Raw genomic sequence first — 22,371 nt, 5'->3', positions numbered from 1 at the left:
CTTTGACTATATCTAGAGTGCTATTAAGGCCCGATTTCATGTTCTTTTCATTTCAAAAATTTTTTTTCAAGATCTCTGTTTGATTGTTTTGATAACATCAAAAAATTGTGCTTGGATTAAAATACCCTATTCTTGTTTCATGGATGTGAATCATTTCTTTACATTATGGAAGATCTTAAATATATTTATTTTGTGGCTCTTTTCTGATTGTTCTATTAATTATGTTTTCTTGGGTCCAAGTTTTTCTATTTGTTGGCTTCATAGGGTTCATTTGTTGACATCCCTTACATGTTTTCTGATTCCTGATTGCGATCTCATCTTCTACAGAGCACTCTTCCCAGTGTCTTGATCTGGGATACCTTTTGTTAGTAAGGCTGTTTGCCTGTTTGTTTCTTCCTAGTTTATCTCACAGCCCTTGTCCAAGAGAATTTCCTTTGTAATTCTTATTAATGTAGTTTTTTGTTCACTAGCCTGTAGTTTACATCTTTTTTTTTTTTTTTTTTTTTTTTTTTTTTGAGGTGGAGTCTCGCTCAGGGTCCCAGGCTGGAGGGCAGTGACGCAATCTCAGCTCACTGCAAGCTCCGCCTCCAGGGTTCCCGCCATTCTCCTGCCTCAACCTCCCGAGTAGCTGGGACTACAGGCGCCGCCACCACGCCCGGCTAATTTTTTTGTATTTTTAGTAGAGACGGGGTTTCAGCATGGTCTTGATCTCCTGACCTTGTGATCCGCCCGCCTCGGCCTCCCAAAGTGCTGGGATTACAGGCGTGAGCCACCACGCCCGGCCGAGTTTACATCTTAAAAAATATAATTTCTACAGGTTTTGTACAGAGAGGAAGAAATTTCTGTTTTCTTGACACGAAGATTCAAATTTATTTGATGTGTAATACCTAGACCAAGTATAACATTGTTTCTCCTAACAAATCATTAGCAATTTTCTCTCATATGCTACATTAGGAACAGAAAAATTGTTTTTTTTTTTTTAATATGGTGGCTGTGATTGCAATGATGTCCACAAATGTATATGCATGTGGACAAGGAGCCTGCCAAAGTGTAAAGTATTAGTTTTGTTCAGGCAGTAAACTTATGGGATATATTGTTTCTCTTCTGGTATTCCCAAATTTCTGTATTATATTATTTTTTAAAAGAGGACATAATTTTTAAATATGTATTCTAAATAACTTAAATTCCTGCTATGTTTACAAACCCCATGAGCATCCCCAATTGCCTACAGAACACAACTTTAAAACTCCTCATATAAGTATCCGCAAAAACTGCTGTTCACACACTGCTTCTCTTTTTATCTCCCTACATTTTCTTATGCCTTATCTAGTCTGGTTTTGTCCCCATCCTTGACACAGAATCTACTGATTTCTGCAGTATTTTAAGAACTGAAACACATTTTTTTTTCAGGGTCATTTTTCTAGGAACAGGATACTGGTTTTACTGGTCTATTTTTATTCTGAGTTTAGCTGGGATCCTGACTGCCTACTCTTCATTGCTGTTGGTGAGTAATGCTTCTCATTTCTTCCACTCCCTTCCTGAGTAGCCTGATGAGGTGTTCCTGCCTGTGGTATAGTATCCAGTTGGTACTGGGGGCTCTCAGAACCCAAGTTCATTCTTGTCTTAGTAGAGTTGGGGTTTACATTAGCTAGTTGAATTTTAGGCACAAGGAATAGGATGTGGAAGGAAAGCCTATTCTGTTAGAGGATGTGTCTTGCCAGTGTGGCCCTTTGAAAGTATAACAGAACATCCTTTTTCTATTTCCTTGTTTTATACCCTATCCTATGGTTCCCTCAATATTGTCATTTTAGATACCCATAGCTTCACATCAGCAGTATCTTTACTCATCTCATGTCCCATCTTCTGAAAATCAGTCTTTCTGGGCCTTATAAAAATTTACTAGTTTGTTAAACTTGTTCTAATGTACAAATGCTAGTCACCTAGCCCAGATGCAAAGTACATTTTAGCAAAAGCCTTTTGGCAATAGTGTGGCCTTGTTTCTGTTGCCTAACATACTAGTGTCTCTTAGTGTGAGAAATTTATGCCAGGTAAGAGAAAAGTCTATGGAAATGGGAGGATAACTTTAGATAGAGTTTTGCAGTGCCCATTTATACATAGGGCAGATAACTTTCTCTGATTTCACCATTCCTTTCTCTATTGAATTCTTGTCTGATACAGAAGAACCTAGCCCCCAAATTTGTTGCTATTTGCATGAACTTTTTCTTTCAAAAAAGCTTATTAATCATTATATGAGCAGAACATTGTGAGAAGTGCTGAGTATACGGAGATCAATAAAAACTAAGCAATTTCTGTTTTCATGCAGTGCATTTCATGGAGGTAGGTGTGAGATATAAGTTACAACTATTCCTTGTCACTGGAGTGGGATCTTAAAGGAGTGTTAGATTTGGACATATAGATATGGTAATGAGGAAGAACGTTGTGGGCTGAGGGAGCTTCATGACTAAGCAAGACAGAAAAATATAGGATATCTTGTTGAGAAGGAAAGGTCAGTTCTGTTAGTATGTAGGGCATAATGAAGAATAATGGGGGGCCGGGTGCGGTGGCTCCTGCCTGTAATCCCAGCACTTTGGGAGGCCAAGGGGGGGTGGATCACGAGGTCAGGAGATCGAGACCAACCTGACTAAACCTGGTGAAACCCCGTCTCTACTAAAAATATATTTTAAAAAATTAGCTGAGCGTGGTGGCGGGTGCTTGTAGTCCCAGCTACTCAGGAGGCTGAGGTGGGAAAATGTCGTGAACCTGGGAGGCGGAGTTGCAGTCAGCCGAGATCGAGCCACACTGCACTCCAGCCTGGGCGACACAGCAAGACTCCGTCTCAAAAAAAAAACAACAAAAAAAACAAAAAAACAGAATAATGGGGAAACATGGCTGAAAAGATAGGTTTGTGAGATTTTGGAAGGCCTGGAAAGAAAGGCTAAGACATTTGATATAAATCAGTTTTCTATTTTAGAAAAATTATTCTCGATGTTTTGGTTTGGAGGGTGGCTATAGGCAGACCAATTAGAAACTTTTTTTTTTTTTTTTTTTTTTTTTTTTTGAGATGGAGTCTTGCTCTGTCGCCTAGGCTGGAGTGCAGTGGCCGGATCTCGGCTCACTGCAAGCTCTGCCTCCCGGGTTCTCGTCATTCTCCTGCCTCAGCCTCCCGAGTAGCTGGGACTACAGGCACCCGCCACCTCGCCCGGCTAGTTTTTTGTATTTTTTAGTAGAGACGGGGTTTCACCGTGTTAGCCAGGATGGTCTCGATCTTCTGACCTCGTGATCCGCCCGTCTCGGCCTCCCAAAGTGCTGGGATTACAGGCTTGAGACACCGCGCCCGGCCTAGAAACTTTTTTTTTTTTTACAGGAGGAAAATGTAGATGAAGGATGTGCTCTGGGCCAAACTCTGACCACTGAATTGTGCCACTTTTATGCACAATAAACATGAAATGGTATAGTTAGGTTCTAAGAGGGGAATGAATTCTAGTGTCCAATAAAGCAATATATTTTAACAAACTTTCTACTCTACCCTACCTCTTTTTGAATACATACAATGACAACAATAGTGAAAAAGAAGGGGTACCTGGATTCTATTTCTAGTTCTATCTTTAGGTTACTATGTAACCTTGGTCAAGGCATGTAACTCTTCTGACCTCAGTTTCATTTTTTTTTCAAATGAGAATGATAACAATATTTAATGGTATAATATAGGGCTAAGTAAAGAACAAATGAAATATCCATGAAATAATTTTGATAAAGAGGTAAGTGCCTTACATATCAGATTATCATTAATATCCCAGGCATCTGAGGACTCCAGTTTTCAATTTCTATCTTTACACTGACTTGGTGACTGGCTAGATTTAGATTAAAATCCGAGATTTATTGAATCTATACCAGTGTTAACAACAGTGGTTTGACAGTAGTAACAACAGCCCTGTTGTCCTTGGACAACAAGAGTCCTTGGAAGGGCTGCCTCCTGAACTTAATCTTCTCTTACAAGTGAGTCTGAGTAACACCAGGAATAAGGTTCCTCACAGGGAAAAGAAATGGGCAGGAGCTCAGGAAGAGTATCAGTGTGGTAATTGTTATGAAATCTTCGAGGAGATAACACAGAATTCTTCCTGAGGTTGCAGATGGAAGTTATAAACAGGAGGCAAGATTTGAACTGGCTTTGAAGAGTCAGTGGCATCGGGAGAGGGAGTTTTTTCAGGCAAACAGCATGGAAAACTCCCAGAGGCTAAATAAAGTACAGGTATAGCAAGAAGTGAGTGTACTACTGGACTGTGAACAGAGTTTGGAGCTATAGGAACAGTGCTTTGGATGGCAACTTGGTGATTTCAAAATAACTCTCTTTTTCTTTGCTTTTGCAGTTACTTGGATTGTTGTTGCTTTGGGAAGGGATTGAACTATACCTGCACTTGTGTCATAAGGTAGGACATCTGAGTCCACATTGGAAACCTTAGACCTGGACTGAACCTTAGGCCAGGCCTAAACATGCTCCTTGGTGTACTCAGTTTTGCATATGGGTTACCCTCTCTGTTACTGTTCTCCTTGGAGAGAAGAGATTTACTTACATCATTTTAACTGAAATAATTAAATATCTAACGTTGCATCTGATTTATGGAAGGAGCTGAACTGGAGCTGAACCCAAACTCTTATTCTCACTGCTTCCTATTAAACTCAATCTGTGACCCTGTTCTTCCCATTCCGGTAAAATCTTAGGCACTCATTCCATTAATTTCCCAGTACTTTTTAGTCACAGAAATACTCTCATTTCAGTGATTAAAATTTTCAGTTCATTGTAATAACCTAAGTTCCAACTTTATTAACCTTGAAATGTTTCCCCTCCTCTATTTGGGCCTGATCCAAGCCTGAAGCCCATAGCAGCAGAGAGGGCATGGTGGTCCTTTTACCTCTTTTCCGCCTGAGTGGGGTCCAGGGGAAGAGGAGATGGAGAAAAGAGCACAGTCTCACAAGGAGAGGGGAGAAGGGAATCAGGGGTTGATTTCTAGGTAAATGTACAGTTGCCTCTTTTCCCGTGAACTTTTTCTATGTGTGTTTTCAGAAGCCCTACTGAGAACCTTGACTGTAACTCTCTTGGTGGAGTCAATGCCTGTCTTCCTGCAGTGCCCTGAAATTTCTTTTCTGAAGTCCTTTTGACCCTCTCTTGAGTTTGGATATCTTTAAAATAACACCAGCATGATTTCTTTCACAGGGTCTATATCTGGTCCCCAGAGGACTGTCAGCTTGGCCCCACCATCTACAGGCATGCAGCATAGTTCCGATACAGCATCCTTGTTTTGTTCTCCCATGGGCTTGAACAGCTCCAGTGACAGCCTCTTGCTTTTTTATAGACTTTTTTGGGCATGTTTTAAAAAAATTGATACCAGTAATTGGACATATTTGTGGGATCCATGTGATAATTTTGATATATGCCTACAATGTATAATGCTCAAATCAGGGTACTTAGGATATCCATCATCTCAAGCATTTATCATTTCTTCATGTTAGGAACATTTCAACTCTTCTAGCTGTTTTGAAACTATTTTTTGAACTATTTTGAAGCTATTTATATTATAAATTATTGCTAACGGTAGTCACCTTACTGTACTATCAAACGTTAGAACTTATTCTTTCTATCTAATGGTATGTTCTCATTAACCAACCCCTCTTCATTTCTCCCACTCTGACCCACCTTTCCCAGCCCTTGGTAACTATCATTCTACTTCTCTACTTTTTAACTCCCAAATATGAGTGGGAACATCAGGCATAGTGTTGATACAATTCCTTGTATTTCCCCAAATCCAGAAACATTTCAGACTCTTGAGTGGTCCCTTTAAGTCTTGAATTAGTCCATTTGCATTGCTAATAAAGGAATACCTGAGACTGGGTAATTTATAAAGAAAAGAGGTGTATTTTGGCTCATGGTTCTGCAGGCTGTAAAGGAAGCATAGCACTGGCATCTGGTCCTGGTGAGGGCCTCAGGAAGCATACAGTCGTGGTGGAAGGCAAGCAGGGAGCCAGCATATCACATTGCAAGAGAGGGAGCAAGAGAGAGGAGGAGGAGGTGCCAGGTCCTTTTAAACAACCAGATCTCATGTAAACTCACAGAATGAGAACCCACTCATTACTGCAAGGATAGCACCAAGCCATTCATGAGGGAGCTGTCCCCATGATCCAAACACCTCCCTCTATGCCCACCTCCAGTATTGGTGGTCACATTTCAACATGAGATTTGGAGGGAACACAGGTCCAAGCCATATCAATACCCTCTTACTCAAATGAGAAGTATGAACTGGAAATATAAATTTAGAGTTATTAGAATAGATGGAGCTTGAAGTCATGAGATTTTCTAGGGAACGAATATAGATTTGAAAACTGAACAAATAGGACTTATTGACATCAACATTTATTTTGGATTTGGGACACCATGATAAATTAACCAATACCAAGAATCCCTAGGACTGAAAACATTCTGATTACCATTCCAGGTTTGTGTCTCTTGTAAAAACTATGCTTATGTTGCCTGTGCCAGTTAAGTACTGCTACTTGGCCTCTGCCACGGCAGAAGCGCATCATCCCCTTTGAAATCAGGAAGACTGTTTGGCAGCATCTCTCACCTTTTTTCAGGCATACAGGATGGCCACCACAGTGCTTTTCAAGGATGCTGATGCTTTCCTCACCAGTGTCTTCTGGGACCTCCCAAAGAACTCAATATAGGGAGTAGGTTAGCTCATAGGTGATAACCGTTCTAGCACTTTTTCTTAATCTTTTATTATTTCTTCTATATTATACCAAGAAATTACTGGCATCCCAATTTCATTGAGCATAGGCTACCAGTGAGCCTGGGCTTCAGATAACCAAACAATTAGAACCTCTTGGAACTGCTTAATACCTGGATTCTAGGATATGAAATCCAGAATCTCTGGTAAGTGCACCCATATCAATAAATTTAGTCCGATCTAAAATTCTGTTCTCTTTTCCTTGTTCTCTTTCCCTTAGAATTCATTCCCACACATATTCTACAGGATTTTTGCCAATATTAGTCAGGAAAATCTTCTTTTCTAAGCCTTCATCTTCTGAGGCATTCTGGGATCTAGTTCACAGATTCTGAAGGCAATGAAAAGTTCAGGAGGATTATTAAGAGTTGGCATTCCTTTGGAACTTAACTACCTTGGTTGAATCTGCAGGTCTTCAAACCAGGAATGACCAGGCTTATCAGACTTGTAAGGAGAGACTGATTTTATTGGTAAGGGAGATTTTGTGGGGCTCGGAGTTTCAGTTTTATTGTACTCAGAATAAATTTAGGAAGAAAAGCGTTAGCACCAGGGGGTTCTAGAACCCCCCTCCCCTTCCCGTTCTACCTACAGCTGCCCAGAGAGAAGCGAATGGCATCAACCCAAACTCCTTGTAAACATGCTAATTACCTGACTTCCTGGTAGACACACTAAAGGTATTTGTCAACTCCTTATCTGCAAAAATTTCTACCAGGATATACCTAGATCTATCTAGGTTGGTTTTATTGTAAACAAACCTGGAATATATAGGTTCGTGTGGTAGAAGACATGACTGGCTAGAGTTATATAATTAATGGAGTATAAAATAATGATGCTCCATAACCAAAATGACTCCTGTGAAGCAACATTTCTTCATATTTTGCTCAAAACACACCTTACATTTTAAGTCCAAAAACAATGTATACTAATACAGGAGAGGAAAGACCCTATATGAGTAGCTACATTTGACATAATCATATCTGCTCAAATTTTTTTTTTTCGAGACGAAAGTCTAGCTCTTTCGCCCAGGCCAGACTGCAGTGGCACTATCTCAGCTCACTGCAAGCTCCGCCTCCTGGGTTCACGCCATTCTCCTGCCTCAGCCTCCCGAGTAGATGGGACTACAGGCGCCCACCACCACGCCTGGCTAATTTTTTTGTATTTTTTTTAGTAGAGACGGGGTTTCACCGTGTTAGCCAGGATGGTCTCGATCTCCTGACCTCGTGATCTGCCTGCCTCGGTCTCCCAAAGTGCTGGGATTACAGGCATAAGCCACCGCGCCCTGGCTTTTTCTTTTCTTTTTTGTTTTTTTTGGCAGAGTCTCACTCTGTTGCCCAGGCTGGAGTGCAGAGTGGCGCGATCTCAGCTCACTGCAACCTCTGCCTTCCGGGTTCAAGTGATTCTCCCACCTCAGCCTCCCAAGTAGCTGGAACTACAGTTGTGCGCAACCACACCTGGCTAATTTTTGTATTTTTTGGTAGAGATGGGGTTTTACCGTATTGGCCACGCTTATCTCGAACTCCTGGCCTCAGGTGATCCACCCGCCTCAGCCTCCCAAAGGGCTGGGATCATAGGTGTGAGCCGCCGCTCCCAGCCAACCACTGGTAAGTCTTTTATCTGTTCCCTGTGATTGCCTGTATCCTTTAAATCCATAGTGAAGTTTGGTGTTGGGTAAGATCTGCGATTCTTATGAGTCTGGCAATTCAACTTTTGTGTTGTGATGCATTTAGTTTTTCCTAATAGGTTGTTTAAAATTTTTTCATCTATGTATGTGTTTTCTGTTCTTTTAATAATGTCCTTGTTAAATTTAGGTCTAATGTTTTGTTGCACTCATAAAGTATTCTCTCTTTTTCTATTATCTGAAAGAGTTTGTTAAAGATTGGAAATATTTCTTCCTTAAATGTTTGGTAGAATTTATCATTGACGTCAGCAAAGGGTTGTTTTGTGAGAGACTTAATTATGGATTTAATTATTTTAGATGTAGAGATTATGGAAAGGAGAGAGCTAAGTACTGTCTAGAGGGCAGCACAGATGTAGGAAAACTATACATTTGAAAGGGAGGAAGTTAGGAAAGTTAGGTCTTCTTGGTCTCAACGTTTTTTCTCTATGAAGTATACAGTGTTCTGGCAGGCAGATTTTTTCATCTGTTTAACAAATACTTATTGGACGCTTACTATGTGCCAGACATTCTGCAGGACACTGAGGATGTAATCATAAGCAATGCCAATATTATCCTTGACTTCATGAAGCTTATAGTCTGTTGGGGAAAACAGACATCGAAAAGGCAATTACAGAGTATTATTTACTTATAATTGTATTGAGTATACAATTGAAGTCTAATGAAATAGCGAAGACTTTAATGGCAACTGTTGAATCTGAGTAAGAGATACCAAGCAATGTTAGGACCCAGCTGAGGCTAGAGATAGTAAATTAGTAATGGTAAATTAGCTGTGTAATTTTTTCTAGTCATGCTGTACAGCAAAGATTAGAAGCAAAGAAGGTGAATGATTGGTTCCATCTAATACTGGGGATTTGCAGGATGGTGAGATTAAAAGAATGAGAAAGCAGATAAGGTCCCTGACATTGTGAAGACACACATACAATTCCTAAGGACAGTTCTGATCCAAGCCTAGTGCTTCAGGTCAGGAGATTTTTTTTCCTGTTTCCCTAGATCCTGATTCTGCTAGTGATTCTTCCGTGTGTCATTTTAATGTTCATTATATGCAAATTCTGGAAAGAAAGATGGCTGGTAGCTGGGCTGTCTCTGCAGGTAAGAATCATCCTATAGCTCCAGCACTAGCTGTCTAGATGTATCCTGCCTGACTTTTGGCTTTCTCACAGATCTTTGCTCCCTATGTGCACCTGGTCAGCATAACTGTGATGGTTATCCTTTTCTGGCCTGTGGCCATCTACGTGGCACGTTTGGAAAGAGAAGGTATGTTACATAGGGCAGAACCCTGCCTATTTCTTCAGCTCTGGCTTTAGCTTGCATACTCCACTTAGGAAAACAGAAGCTTGGGAACTAGCCGCCCCTATGCCTTGTTGCAATTCATTTAGCTTGCTACTCAGGCACACTCCTATGCTCTCACTCACTACCCTGTCACGGTGGCCAATGGCCTGTCATAGTATTTCTGTGGCCAAACAGAACTTCTAAAGAGGGATTCTTTTTTTTTTGAAAAATAAGATCTTTACATTGTTATACATTGACTGTCTGAAGATGGATGGCAGGTGATGCAGTAGAGGCTGTTTTAATTTTACTTGAGCAAAGTGCTGGTACAAGTCACAGTTCTTTCCATTTATTTTCAAATATTAGTAGTTTTTCCTTTTTTCCTTTTTTTTTTTTTTTTTTGAGACAGAGTCTTGCTCTGTCGCCATGCTGGAGTGCAGTGGCACAATCTTGGCTCACTACAACCTCCACCTCCCGGGTTCAAGAGATTCTCCTGCCTCAGCCTCCCAAGTAGTTGGGATTACAGGTGTGCACCACCACTCCTGGTTGTATTTTTAGTAGAGACGGGGTTTCACCATGTTGGCCAGGATGGTCTCAATCTCTTGACCTCATGATCCGCCCGCCTCGGCCTCCCAAAGTGCTGGGATTACGGGCGTGAGCCACTGCGCCTGGCAAATATTAGTAGTTTCAACTCATACTAGGTCCAGAGATTTCTGCTTACATTCAAGTAACTCAGAGCAGTCCCCTGTGAGATCATGTCATACCTGAGGACTTACAGCAGAAGTCTGTAAGTCGTCTTACAGCAAATGTCTGTCTCTGTCACTGGTTTCCTCTTCATTCTTTGCCCCAATGTAATGGAATCAAAAGAACTGGATCTGTATACTAAACTGTTTGGAGAATGGAATTGTCTTTCACCACTCTACGGATAAACCAATAGGACATTCTTCTCTCTGGGTTTCATTTTTACTCTTTTTTAAATAAGGGTAAAATTACCCTTTCTGACCTGTGGGGGTATGCAGGCAAGAGAAAGAATGCATAGATAGTGCTGCCATTGTGTGTTTATATATATATGCTTGTGTGTGGAGGGTAAATTTTAGGAAGTATTTCTGGGGAAAGGGCTTAAAGGGGACAATAATCAACTCTTTTCTTTTTCACTTTCTAAATTTTAGTTAGAATGAGAAGATACAGGATGACACATTCTGAGAAAAAAAGGCTCAAGAAATGTAATGTAATCGCAAGGTTAAGAGGTTAGAGCTGGAGACTGAGATTTGAAAGTCACTGAAGCATAGGTGGTAACTTGAAAATGTACAAATGGGTAAAATTCTCAGAGGTCTAAAATAGTAAGTCTTGGGGAATGGCTGGTTATCGCAGGCATTGTGTACAGGCTCTGTATGTGAATGTGTGTGTATGCACGAGAGAGAGAGAGGGAAGGAGGGAGGGAGGGAAAGAGGGAAGCAAATATTTATAGAGTGTTATGAGTCAACACTGTCATAACAACTCTGTAAGGTTGATATAAGCAGCAGGACAGCCCCATTTTACAGAAGAAAATGAAGATTCAGAGAGATTAAGTAAGTTGTCCTTAGTCACACAATCAGGAAGTGGCAGAACTTGGCTTTAAACCCAGATTTCTGCCAATTAGTGCCCTTTCCACTGTGCTGTACTGCCTTAAATATACAGATGTTTTGGGATGATCTTTACAGTCTCTGGGGCTTTCTTAGAATCAGCCAAGCTCCTCATCCTCCTGAGAAGCTGCTCCTTAACATCGCTTCTCCTTCCTTCCCTTCCCCATCTGAACCCTGTACAATTGAGTCCTCTGTAAATTTCCAGTTCCAGTAGTAGCATTAATAATAATGCCCTATAATTGTACAGTTCTATACTTTTATATCCAAATCCCTGGAAGTAAGTGGAAATGTCACAGAAATAGGAAGTAAATTAGCCAGTACACAGTCAATGAAACCCATGGACTGTGGGTTTACTCAGACTTTGCTTGCTTTGCTTGGGATGATTTTCCAGCCCTCTTTATCTTTTTTCCCCTACTTCCCCTTCCTTCCAAATTTTTCAGGTCTACAAGTGGCTGTTGGATTACCCTTTCTTCTTATCTTTTTAAGTCTCTGTTTGATGCCACTAGGGATTTATTCTCCCTGCATTCAGGAGAAGGAGAATTTGGGGCCCAAGCCAACCCTCTTTGGACATAGAGGTGCACCCATGGTAGGTCTGAGCATGAAGAACATGGATGAAAATAAGTATGTATGGGATATGTGGTCAAGAGAAGAAAACTGAGAACCATAGGAGCCCCTGGAGAGAAAAAGTGATTGCATTAAGATGGCAAGAATAAAGAGTTCATTGTGGAGGTTGGACTTGAATCCAGGCCACCTAACTCCCAGTCCATTTCTCTTTACTGTGCCCAGTGACATTGCCTCAGATGAGCAGAGTCCCAGAATCAGCTTGGATAGAGGGTATACAGGTTTTGAAAGGAGATCTGAGGGAACCAGACTCTTCTACCCAAAATCCTACTGGGTTCTACCCCTACCATTAAAAGGAATGCTGGGAGAAGAGACTCTAAGGCTTAGGGCCTGATGTCCTTTTCTTCTACAGTTGGGGCCTGAGAATACCATGATGTCCTTTGAGAAAGCTGTTGAACATGGAGCCCATGGATTGGAGACTGATGTACACTTAAGGTAAGAAAGCAGGGAGCTGGGGTGGGGGGAGGAGGGGATAAGTTCATTGCCATGCAAGAGAACCAGCCTGGCCTGAGGTGTAGAGACAGCAAGCCCTAGGGAGTTGTTCCTGTGTTCATATGGCATATATGCAGGTACTACACAGATGAACCACATCTCACAAACCACACCTCTGCACCTCCATGTTTTCAGTGACAGGGTTACAAATCAGACACACTCAATAATAGTCTTCACACATGATTCAAATATGGTACCATTGCAACTGTGCTTACCACTTCACTCTATGTACTACCTTAGCAATTTATTTAACATTCCCTGAGCATTTGCTATATTCCAGGCCTTCTTATGAGTGCTTGGGAGATGCAAATGAGTAAGATATAGTCATACCTAAAAGATGTTCCAGCTAGTGAAGGAGACATGGAATGTTTCAGATAACTACAGAATAAGGCCATTTGTGACAAGAGCCATCCAGAGAAAAGTAAGTGTAATGGAACTTCAGTGGAGGAAAAGGTCACTTCCTATTGTGTGGAAAAAAAAAAAAAATCTTTATGCTCAAAGTTGTGTTTGGGTTGAGCCTCGAACCAAGCGGAGATGGGGGAAGGAGAAAATTCCAGGGAATTCATTCTGAGAAGCTTTTGCTGTGTCCAAGACCATATGAGAAGAATGAAAAGACCAGTGTCAGACTGGGAGACAATATTTGTAAAACATATATCTGGCAAAAGACTTGTGTCTAGGATATGTAAATTCCCAAAACTCAACAGTAAAATGAAAACAAAAACAAACCAAACAATCCAATTAGAAAATGGGTGAAATACATGTGTGGATATGTCACTGAAGAGAATATACAGATAGCAAATAAGTATTGAGAAGATGTTCAACTGCATTAGCCTTTAGGAAAATGCATATTAAAACTAACACTATTCACCTATCGGAATGGCTAAATTAAAAAATAGCCAGAACAGTAAATGCTAGCAGACAAATTGAATCACTCATATGTTCCTGGTGGAAACATAAAATTGTATAGCCACTCCAAGTAAGTTTGGCAGTTATTTATAAAACTAAATGCAGTCCTATCTCACTTAATTATGAGGATATGTTCTAAGAAATGCGTTGTTAGGCAATTTTGTCATTGTGTGAACATCATAGAGTGAACTTATACAAACCTAGATGGCATAGCCTACTGCACACCTGGGCTGTATGGTATGACCTGTTACTCTTCGGCTGCAAACCTGTACAGCATGTTACTGTACTGAATATTGTAGGCAATTGTAGAACAATGGCAGGTATTTGTGTATCTAAACATATCCAAACATAGAAAAAGTATGGTAAAAATAACAATATAAAAGATAAAACATTGTACACCTGTATTGGGCAATTACCATGAATGGAGCCTGCAGGACTGGAAGTTGCTCTGGGTGAGTCAGTGAGTGAGTGATGAGTGAATGTGAAGGCCTAGGACATTATGTGTACCACTGAAGACTATAAACACTGTACACTTAGACTGCACTAAATTCATAAAAAAAATTTCAATAAATTAACCCCAGTTTATTGTAACTTTTTGACTCTTTTGTGATAACACTTAGTGTAAGCACAAACGCATTGTACAGCTGTACAAAAAACGTTTTTTCTTTATAACCTTATTCTCTAAGCTGTTTTTTAATTTTTTTTTAACTTTTTTGTTAGAAATGAAGACACAAGCACACACATTAGCCTAGGCTTACACAGGGTCGGGATCATTAATATCACTGTCTTCCACCTTCACATCTTCTCCCACTGCAGTGTCTGCAGGGATGATAATATGCATGGAGCAGTCATCTCCTATGGAAACAATGCTTTCTCAAATACCTCCTGAAGGACTGCCTGAGGCTGTTTTACATTTAATTTTTTTGTATATAATAGAATGTATATACTCTAAATTTAAAAAAAGTGTAGTGTAGTAAATATATAAACCAGTAACAGTTGTTTATTGTCATCATCAGGTATTATGTACTGTCTGTAGTTGTATGTGCTATACTTTTATGTGATTGGCTATACAGGTTGGTTTACATAAGTATCACCATAAACATACAAGTAAGGTATTGTGCTACAATATTATGGCTACAGAGTCACTAGGTGATAGGAAATTTTCAGCTCCATTATAATCTTATGGGGCCACTGTCATATATGGGGTCCGTTGTTGACTGAAATGTCCTTATGTGGCACATTACTATATATACTTACCATACACCCCAGAAATTGCACTCCTGGGCATTTATTCCAGAGAAAAGAAGACTTAATGTTCATATAGAAAAAATCTTTACATTAATTTTCATAGCTGTTTTATTTGTAATAGCCCAAATCTAGAAACAACCCAAATGTCCTTTAAGAGGTTTAATGATTAAACTGTGTTCATCCATACTGTGGAATATTACCCAGCAGTAAAAATGAATGAACTATTGAAACATGCTGCTGTTTGGATGGACCTCATGGGAATTACGTTAAGTGAATAAAGCCATTCTCAAAAGGTTATATACTGTATGATTCCATTTGAATATCACATTCAGATGACGACCTTAGAGTGATGGAGAAAAATCAGTGGTTTCCAGGGGTGAAGGAGGGAGAGAGGTGGCTCCCACTTTAAAAGGTAACACAAAACTCTTCTTGTATATTTACCATTCTGTATCTTTACTGTGGTGGTGGTGATATGTCTTCATGTGTGATAAAAGTAACATAGAACTAAATATACAAATAAGTTCATGTAAAATGAATGAAATCTGAATGAGGTCATAGATTTTATCAATGTCAGTTTCCTTGTTGTGATAGTATAGTATAGTTATGCAAGATGTTACTATTGGGGGAAATGGGCTAAGGGTGTATAGGATCTCTCTGTATTATTTCTTACAAACACATGTGAATCTACAATCCTCTCAAAATAGAATGTAAAGAAAAGAATCTCGTCAGCTTTCTTAAAAAAAAGACATAGACAAAATGATTCTAAAATCCGAAGATGATCCATTCTGACATCTTAAACTTTACTAGGCCCTATATCCTGCTCCAGTTTATGCCCCATGTCTTCACTTTCTTTTAAGCAACATTCCTCCAAAAAGTGATCTGTACTGTTGTAGAGGATCAAACATTTTTGTTAGTCTCACCCTTCGGGGTTCTTTGGCTGGTCTACAAATTAAATTGATGTAAGACAGATTAACAGGAGAAAAATAATTTTAATTACGTTTGTACACATGGGAGTCCCACAGAAATTTGAGATTTAAGGAAAAGGCCAGATGATTGAGGCTTGTATAGTTTCCTGAGCTATAGAAAGGAAGAAGGGCTTGTATGGGGGCAGTGACAAATTGTGGGAAGAAGAGGGAAGAAAATGTGTGGTGAATAAAGGTTGTTTTATTATACAGATGTAAGTCCCTTGATTATAAAATGATTTCAGAGCAGCTCTCTTACTGGTACAGATCCTTTTACTAATGAATATTTCCTTTATAAATACAAATTTCCTTTACAAAAGGGCAACTTTTCAGAGCTTCTCCTGTGTCTGCAGTTTCTCGAAATAACCAGCTCAAAATAATCAATATGCCAAAGAGGTATATATTGGGGTGTCATATTCTGGTCTCCTGCAGTCATTTTAGGGTGAGTGTCTTGAACCCCAACATTGCCTTTCTTTGCCTTCTCTCAATCCTCCCCTTTGTTTTGGATAACTTTTAATCCTTTTTGAGCCTATCCCAATCAGGCTTCTTCTACACCACTTCTCAGAGCTCTTACTAAGTTATCAGGGACCTCAGACTTCCTAAACATCATAGTAAATTTTCAGTTTTCATCTTAACCTCTCAGCATTTGAGTAGTCCTTCATTTTTGAAACTTTCTTCATTTGGCTATTAGAATACCATACTCTCCTGATTTTCTTCCTACCTGGCTGTTTCCTATGTGACTTCTTTTGCTGGCTCCTCCTTCCCTTCTTGCCTTTAATGTTGCAATTTTTGAGATATGTGATAAAATAGTTGTAAAGGATATCTGATCCCTACCCCAAGTTCACCCCAAAGTGAATTTGATAGTGCTCATCCCACTTTATAAAATTGCAGCTATGTTGCCCTTAAATGTGAAACAGGTTTATATGAAACCTTCATTTGAACATAATTTTGAGAAACATTTGAAAAGGCAGAGATATTTTTTAAACCTAAAGAGCAAGTAATGTAAACAAGTTATTTGCAGCTGAGAGAAAGCTTTGGGAGATTCTGAGAAGATCTATGCAAAATTTTTGGCTGCTATTATTCCCAGTCCTCTAATAAAATTTTTAGCATAAAAGCCCAGCCAGCCATACACCTCTCTGGAGAACACTGAATTGAGTTTTCTGGGGATTGCAGAAACACAGATCCTGAAGAAATGCTGACCTCCTCATGTGGACCAGTAGGAGAAATCTTGCCAACAGTCACTGGAAGTCCATGGAAGCTGAGTTAGAGAGATTGAAAGATCCCAATAAACTTGTTTGTGCCTACTGCTCTTACTCCCTCTCTGCTAACGCGGTCTCCACCTAACTTTTTAAGGGAAATAAATGTAAATGTCACATGTAACAAGTATGTGTGTGATAACTAGTTTCCGTTGGTATTGCCTACCCTTTAGCATTCATGATGAACAAAATGTCAAAAATTTTAATGAAGATGTGTCATGCCAAGCCATATGAGAACCTGAGGCAAAAGGAAAAATCAGTAATACTATCTTATCTTCATTTAAAATTTAATATTTTGTTTATAGTGGATTTTTGCATTGGTTTTGTTTTTTAAAATATTGTATTAAGATAGTATTTATCTTATTAGTTTTTGGCACCCCTTTAAATTTTAGACCCATGGCAAGTGCACTATCATTTTGTTATTTGTTTTCTCCTTTCTCCCTCCTTTTGGACTAATGGAGCATTTTTTAGAACTTTATCTCTACTATTGGATTATTAGCTATATCTTTTTTTTTTTCCCCAGTGGTTGTGCTAGAGTTTACAATTTGATCTTTAAGTTATTTCTCCCTTTGAGTATTATACATTTATATGTAAAGCTATTTTGTCAGTACACTAACAGTGTCTTTTATCAGTACATTAACATTTCATGTCTCTCATAGTATGACCTGGTGCTATCATGAACCTCATTATACACTGCTATTACTTTTTGCTTTAAACAGTTAATTCTGTTTTTAAAAAATGAGAAAAAGTTTCTATATTTACTCATGTATTTATCATTTCTGGCACTATTTATTCTTTTGTGTAGATCCAAGTTTCAAATTGTATCAATTTCCTTTTTGTCTAGTAATTATTTTAATCTTTTTTACAGTAAAGATATGCTGGGAATGAATTAGTGTCTTTGTTTGTATGAAATATTTTAATTTTCCCTTCATTTTTGAAGAATATTTTTGCTGTATATATAATTCCAAGTTGACAGTAGTTTTCTTCAAGCATGTAAAAATATGTTATTTCATAGTTTTCTGTCTTATGTTTTGATGAGAAATCTTCTGGATGCTTATCTGTATTCCCCTCCACATATGCCCACCCCAGGCCCCAGCTACTTTTTTTTTTTTTTTTTTTTTTTTGCAGCAGAAAGAGGTTTAGTGACAGAGTCACCAAATGAGGAAATAGGAGGAAACCTCAAATCCATCTCCCTAAGGAGTTCGGGGCTAGAGTTTTTAATGGTTTTAGGGTGGGCTGGAGTGTGGAGATTGTTGATTGGTCAAAGAGTACAGGGTGAAGTCAAGGGACAGGGAGATGAAGAAACTATATTCTCATGCTGATTCTGTTCCTCTGTGAGGGTCTTCAAACTGGTTCACATCAACTGTTTTACCAGAGTATGGGATCTGAAAAACATCTTAAGCAATTCTTAAACAAAAGCCTTGTGATTCTAATGTCAGAAATCCTATCTATAGAAACACTGGGGATGTGAATGGTCAATGTCAAATGACTTTCCATTACAAGGAAGTGGTTCAAAGTGAAGCCTGATTAATACTTAATTATAGCTATGTTTCTGTCCAGAATTCTTGTTAACCCTGTGACGATGGCTTCAGTACCCCCTTATCTTCTTTATCTCTCAATCCTGAAGTGTGATCATTAAGGAGGAATTGGGCCATGACTGCTTTGGCTGATTCCTGCTGACAGGGGTCAGGGGGACCATAATTAGGATTTGAGTAATGAAACTGCTTTGTAGTAGCCTGTAAATGTTCTTGAATGCCAGGTATAGGGTTCTGATTCTGCATGACAGAAGTGTCAGTTCTTTTGTTACTAGTCCCTGTTGTCTGTTGTGAATAGAAAGAAGAACAAGATGACAATAATAAGAGTTTGTAAGGCGAAATAAAACCGGTTTCCTATTCCCTTAGGAAGCCAGCTAAAGAGATCATTTAAGGGGATCTGTGGTACACACTTCTCATAACCATTTAGCTTATTTGGAAATTTTTTCTATTCACAATAAGTGGTATTAGCTATTGCACAGATACCCACTTGTTTTGCCAAAAGGAAATCTAATACAATTTAATTATTCAGAACTACCTGGGCCAAAGAGCTTAAATCATTATGCCTAACAGCCTTCTTTATTTCAGCATGTCAGCATACCACATTTTTGGTGTAGGTTTCTGAGCTCCAACATCCCCATCTGAAGCTTCCCTAGAGGTTTCACATACTAAAAGCTGAGTTGGTGGGAAAACTGAGTTAATAGCTGAGTGGCAAAGGATCCTCGTAAACTAGTCTTCTATTTCTGGGAATAGCCCAGTCCCATTAAACAGCTGTATCTCATTTCAGGAGTTAGTATTGCAAATGAGCTTTCAAATAGAAGAAAAATAAATGTAATGTTTGGAGAAATCTATAAACCAGTTTCCTTAGTCTGGAGGGCAGTCAGTTGAGGTGTCAGATGTTAGATTTGGCCCGGCGTGGTGGCTCAAGCCTGTAATCCCAGCACTTTGGGAGGCCGAGGCAGGGAGATCACCTGAGGTCAGGAGTTTGAGACCAGCCTGGCCAACATAGTGAAACCCGTCTCTACTAAAAATACAAAAATTAGCCTTGTGTGGTGGTGGGCACCTGTAATCCCAGCTACTCGGGAGGCTGAGGCAGGAGAATCACTTGAACCCAGGAGGTGGAGGTTGCAGTGAACTGAGATGACACCACTACACTCCAGCCTGGGTGACAGAGTAAGATTCTGTTAAAAAAAAAAAAAAAAAAAAAAGGATGTTAGGCTTAAAGCATGTTCAGTTAATGTGGAAGCAGGCAGTGGCAATCTGACAGATTTTTCTTGCCTGTAGTTTATGTATCACAAGGTCAAGAGATCAAGACCATCCTGGATATGCTTTCAGGAAAAAGATAGTAGCAATTTCATTGAGTCTAAGTGAGAAAAATGGGAAGAGAATTTGAAGACATTAGTTTGGAGACTTTTAGCCAGGAAAGAATTCAGCATTCAGTTCAAATCTTCATCAAATTTTGAAAAAATTTTTAGTTTTACTTTTTGAAATGTCTTTTTCTGCACCTCCCTTCTTTTTTAGGACTCCATTTACACCTTACAGGTCACTGATGCCCCATTCTTTTTTGTTTCAGTCTTCTTTCTATGCTTCCATTTGGATAGATTCTAATGCTACATCTTTATTTTATTTTTTTATTTTTTTGAGACGGCGTCTCGCTCTGTCGCCCAGGCTGGAGTGCAGTGGCGCGATCTCGGCTCACTGCAAGCTCCACCTCCCGGGTTTATGCCATTCTCCCGCCTCAGCCTCCCGAGTAGCTGGGACTGCAGGCGCCCACCACCTCGCCCAGCTAGTTTTTTGTATTTTTTTAGTAGAGACGGGGTTTCACTGTGTTAGTGAGGATGGTCTTGATCCCCTGACCTCGTGATCCGCCCATCTCGGCCTCCCAAAGTGCAGGGATTACAGGCTTGAGCCACCGCGCCCAGCCTATTTTTATTTATTTATTTATTTATTTATTTATTTATTTATTTATTTTTTGAGACAGAGTTTCGCCCTTTTTTTTTTGCCCAGGCTGGAGTGCAATGGTGCAATCTCGGCTCACCGCAGCCTCCACCTCCCGGGTTCAAGCGATTCTCCTGCCTCAGCCTCCCGAGTAGCTGGGATTACAGGCATGCACCACCACCCCGGCTAAGTTTGTATTTTTAGTAGAGACAGGGTTTCTCCATGTTGCTCAGGCTGGTCTTGAACTCGCGACCTCAGGTGATCCACCTGCCTTGGCCTCCCAAAGTGCTGGGATTACAGGCATGAGCCACCGCACCCAGCTAATGCTACATCTTTAAATTCATTGTTCTTTGCATGATCTGCAATATCTGATCTGTTTTAAATTTCATGCAGTGAAATTTTCATTTCAGTTATTATATTTTATCTCTAAATTTCCATTTTTTATACCTTGTATGTATATCTTCATTATGTTCATGTTTTCCTTTACATACCTTGTTTACATCTTTATAATTTTGTTCTACACTGTTTAACACCCTTGTCTGTGAATTCCGTCATCTCTTTCACTTTTGAGTTTGTCCCTGTTGAGTAATTCCTCTTCCATATGGTCACATTTTCCTGCTTGTTTATGTCTCTAGTAAGTTTTGATTACATGCTGGACTTGTAGTTTTACATTGTTGGGTGCTATATCTTGTATCCTTTAAGGTTGGTCGTTTTCTAGCAGATAGTTGTTACTTCCAGACTAGTTTGGTCTTTTCTTTGGAGGCTTGTTTTTAAGCTCTTTTTTAGAGGATCTAAAGTGGCTCTAAAGCCATTTTAGTTCTAAATTACCGCCCTCCCTGCCCTTTTTTTTTTTCCTGAGACAGAATTTCACTCTTGTTGCCCAGGCTGGAGTCCAATGGCGCGATCTTGTCTAACCACAACCTCCGCCTCCCAGGTTCAAGTGATTCTCCTGCCTCAGCCTCTCAAGTAGCTGGGACTACAGGCGTGTACCACCACGCCTGGCTAATTTTTGTGTTTTTAGTAGAGATGGGGTTTCACCATGTTGGCCAGGATGGTCTTGATCTCTTGACCTTGTGATCTGCCCGCCACAGTGTTGGGATTACAGGCATGAGCCACTGCGCCCAGCCAATTGTCCCCTTTTCTAAGGTGTGATCTTGTGGAGTCTCTAAAGAATGCCTTTGTAATTACTGAGGACTCTCCTCTCTTGCTGGATGGAACTTGAATGATTCATACCCCGTGCAAGCTCCGATTGTCTTAGAACTGTCTGGTAATATTTTCTTTTCTTAGAAGTTGTTCTTGCCAAGCTTCATAGTTTTACTCTGTACACATACAGATTGATATTTAGCCATATACTTATGGACTTTTGCATATTTTCTTGGAACTGTGTCTTTGTTTTTGCATGACTCTATCCTTTGTGGGACTCTAGCCCACAAATTCTAGCTGTCTTGGCTCCCCACTTACTCTAATCTCTTTCTTCTCATTTCAGCAAGACAGGTCACTTTTAGGTTCCCCTACCCTGTACTGGAATTCACTATTCACCTGCAGGAAAGAAGCCTGGGTGATGGAATTGCTTATGTCATTTTTTGTTTTTGCCTTTTCTCAGAGATCGTAGTAATATTGTGCGTCCTTTTGTCCGTTAACTGAAAATAGTTATTTCCTTTATTTTGTCCAGTTTTCTAGTTGTTTATGGCAGGAGAGTAAGTTCCAAGCCTTATCTTCCTCATTATAGATGTTCTCTTCATAGATATTTTAATGAGAAAGGGAGAGATAGTTTCATAAAATCAGAGATTCTCCAAAGCAAATTGCAGATAAAAGAATAAGGAACTTACCTTATGATACCATCTGATGTGAAGAGTCTAGGACCAGAAATACTCAGTGTGGGCTGTGCACGGAGGCTCACGCCTGTAATCCCAGCACTTTGGGAGGCTGAGGTGGGCAGATCACTTGAGGCCAGGAGTTTGAGACCAGCCTGGCCAACATGACAAAAATCCTGTCTCTACTAAAAAATACAAAAATAAGCCAGGCGTGGTGGTGCACACCTGTAGTCTCAGCTACTTGGGAAGCTGAGGCAGGA

At 39.8% G+C, this 22,371-nt stretch overlaps 1 protein-coding gene across 2 annotated transcripts in view; it reads left to right on the top strand.

Annotated features, from left to right (window-relative positions):
• GDPD4 (glycerophosphodiester phosphodiesterase domain containing 4) overlaps positions 1-22,371 on the top strand; it is an 85,434-nt gene that overhangs the window by 22,290 nt on the left and 40,773 nt on the right. Inside the window, exons 4-10 of one of the 2 annotated variants that reach the window (XM_015115250.3) lie at positions 1,411-1,504; positions 4,368-4,427; positions 9,445-9,543; positions 9,615-9,708; positions 10,890-10,967; positions 11,783-11,928; positions 12,316-12,398. In XM_015115250.3, coding sequence (XP_014970736.1) covers positions 1,411-1,504; positions 4,368-4,427; positions 9,445-9,543; positions 9,615-9,708; positions 10,890-10,967; positions 11,783-11,928; positions 12,316-12,398 — 654 coding nt within the window. The remainder of the gene's footprint in view (positions 1-1,410; positions 1,505-4,367; positions 4,428-9,444; positions 9,544-9,614; positions 9,709-10,889; positions 10,968-11,782; positions 11,929-12,315; positions 12,399-22,371) is intronic. The other variant, XM_028833847.2, reaches the window with a different exon arrangement.

The sequence above is a fragment of the Macaca mulatta genome, chromosome 14, assembly GCF_049350105.2.
Source record: "Macaca mulatta isolate MMU2019108-1 chromosome 14, T2T-MMU8v2.0, whole genome shotgun sequence".
NCBI lineage: Eukaryota > Metazoa > Chordata > Mammalia > Primates > Cercopithecidae > Macaca > Macaca mulatta.
Note: the sequence above shows the minus strand (reverse complement) of the source record. Positions and strands in the feature narration are given on the sequence as shown.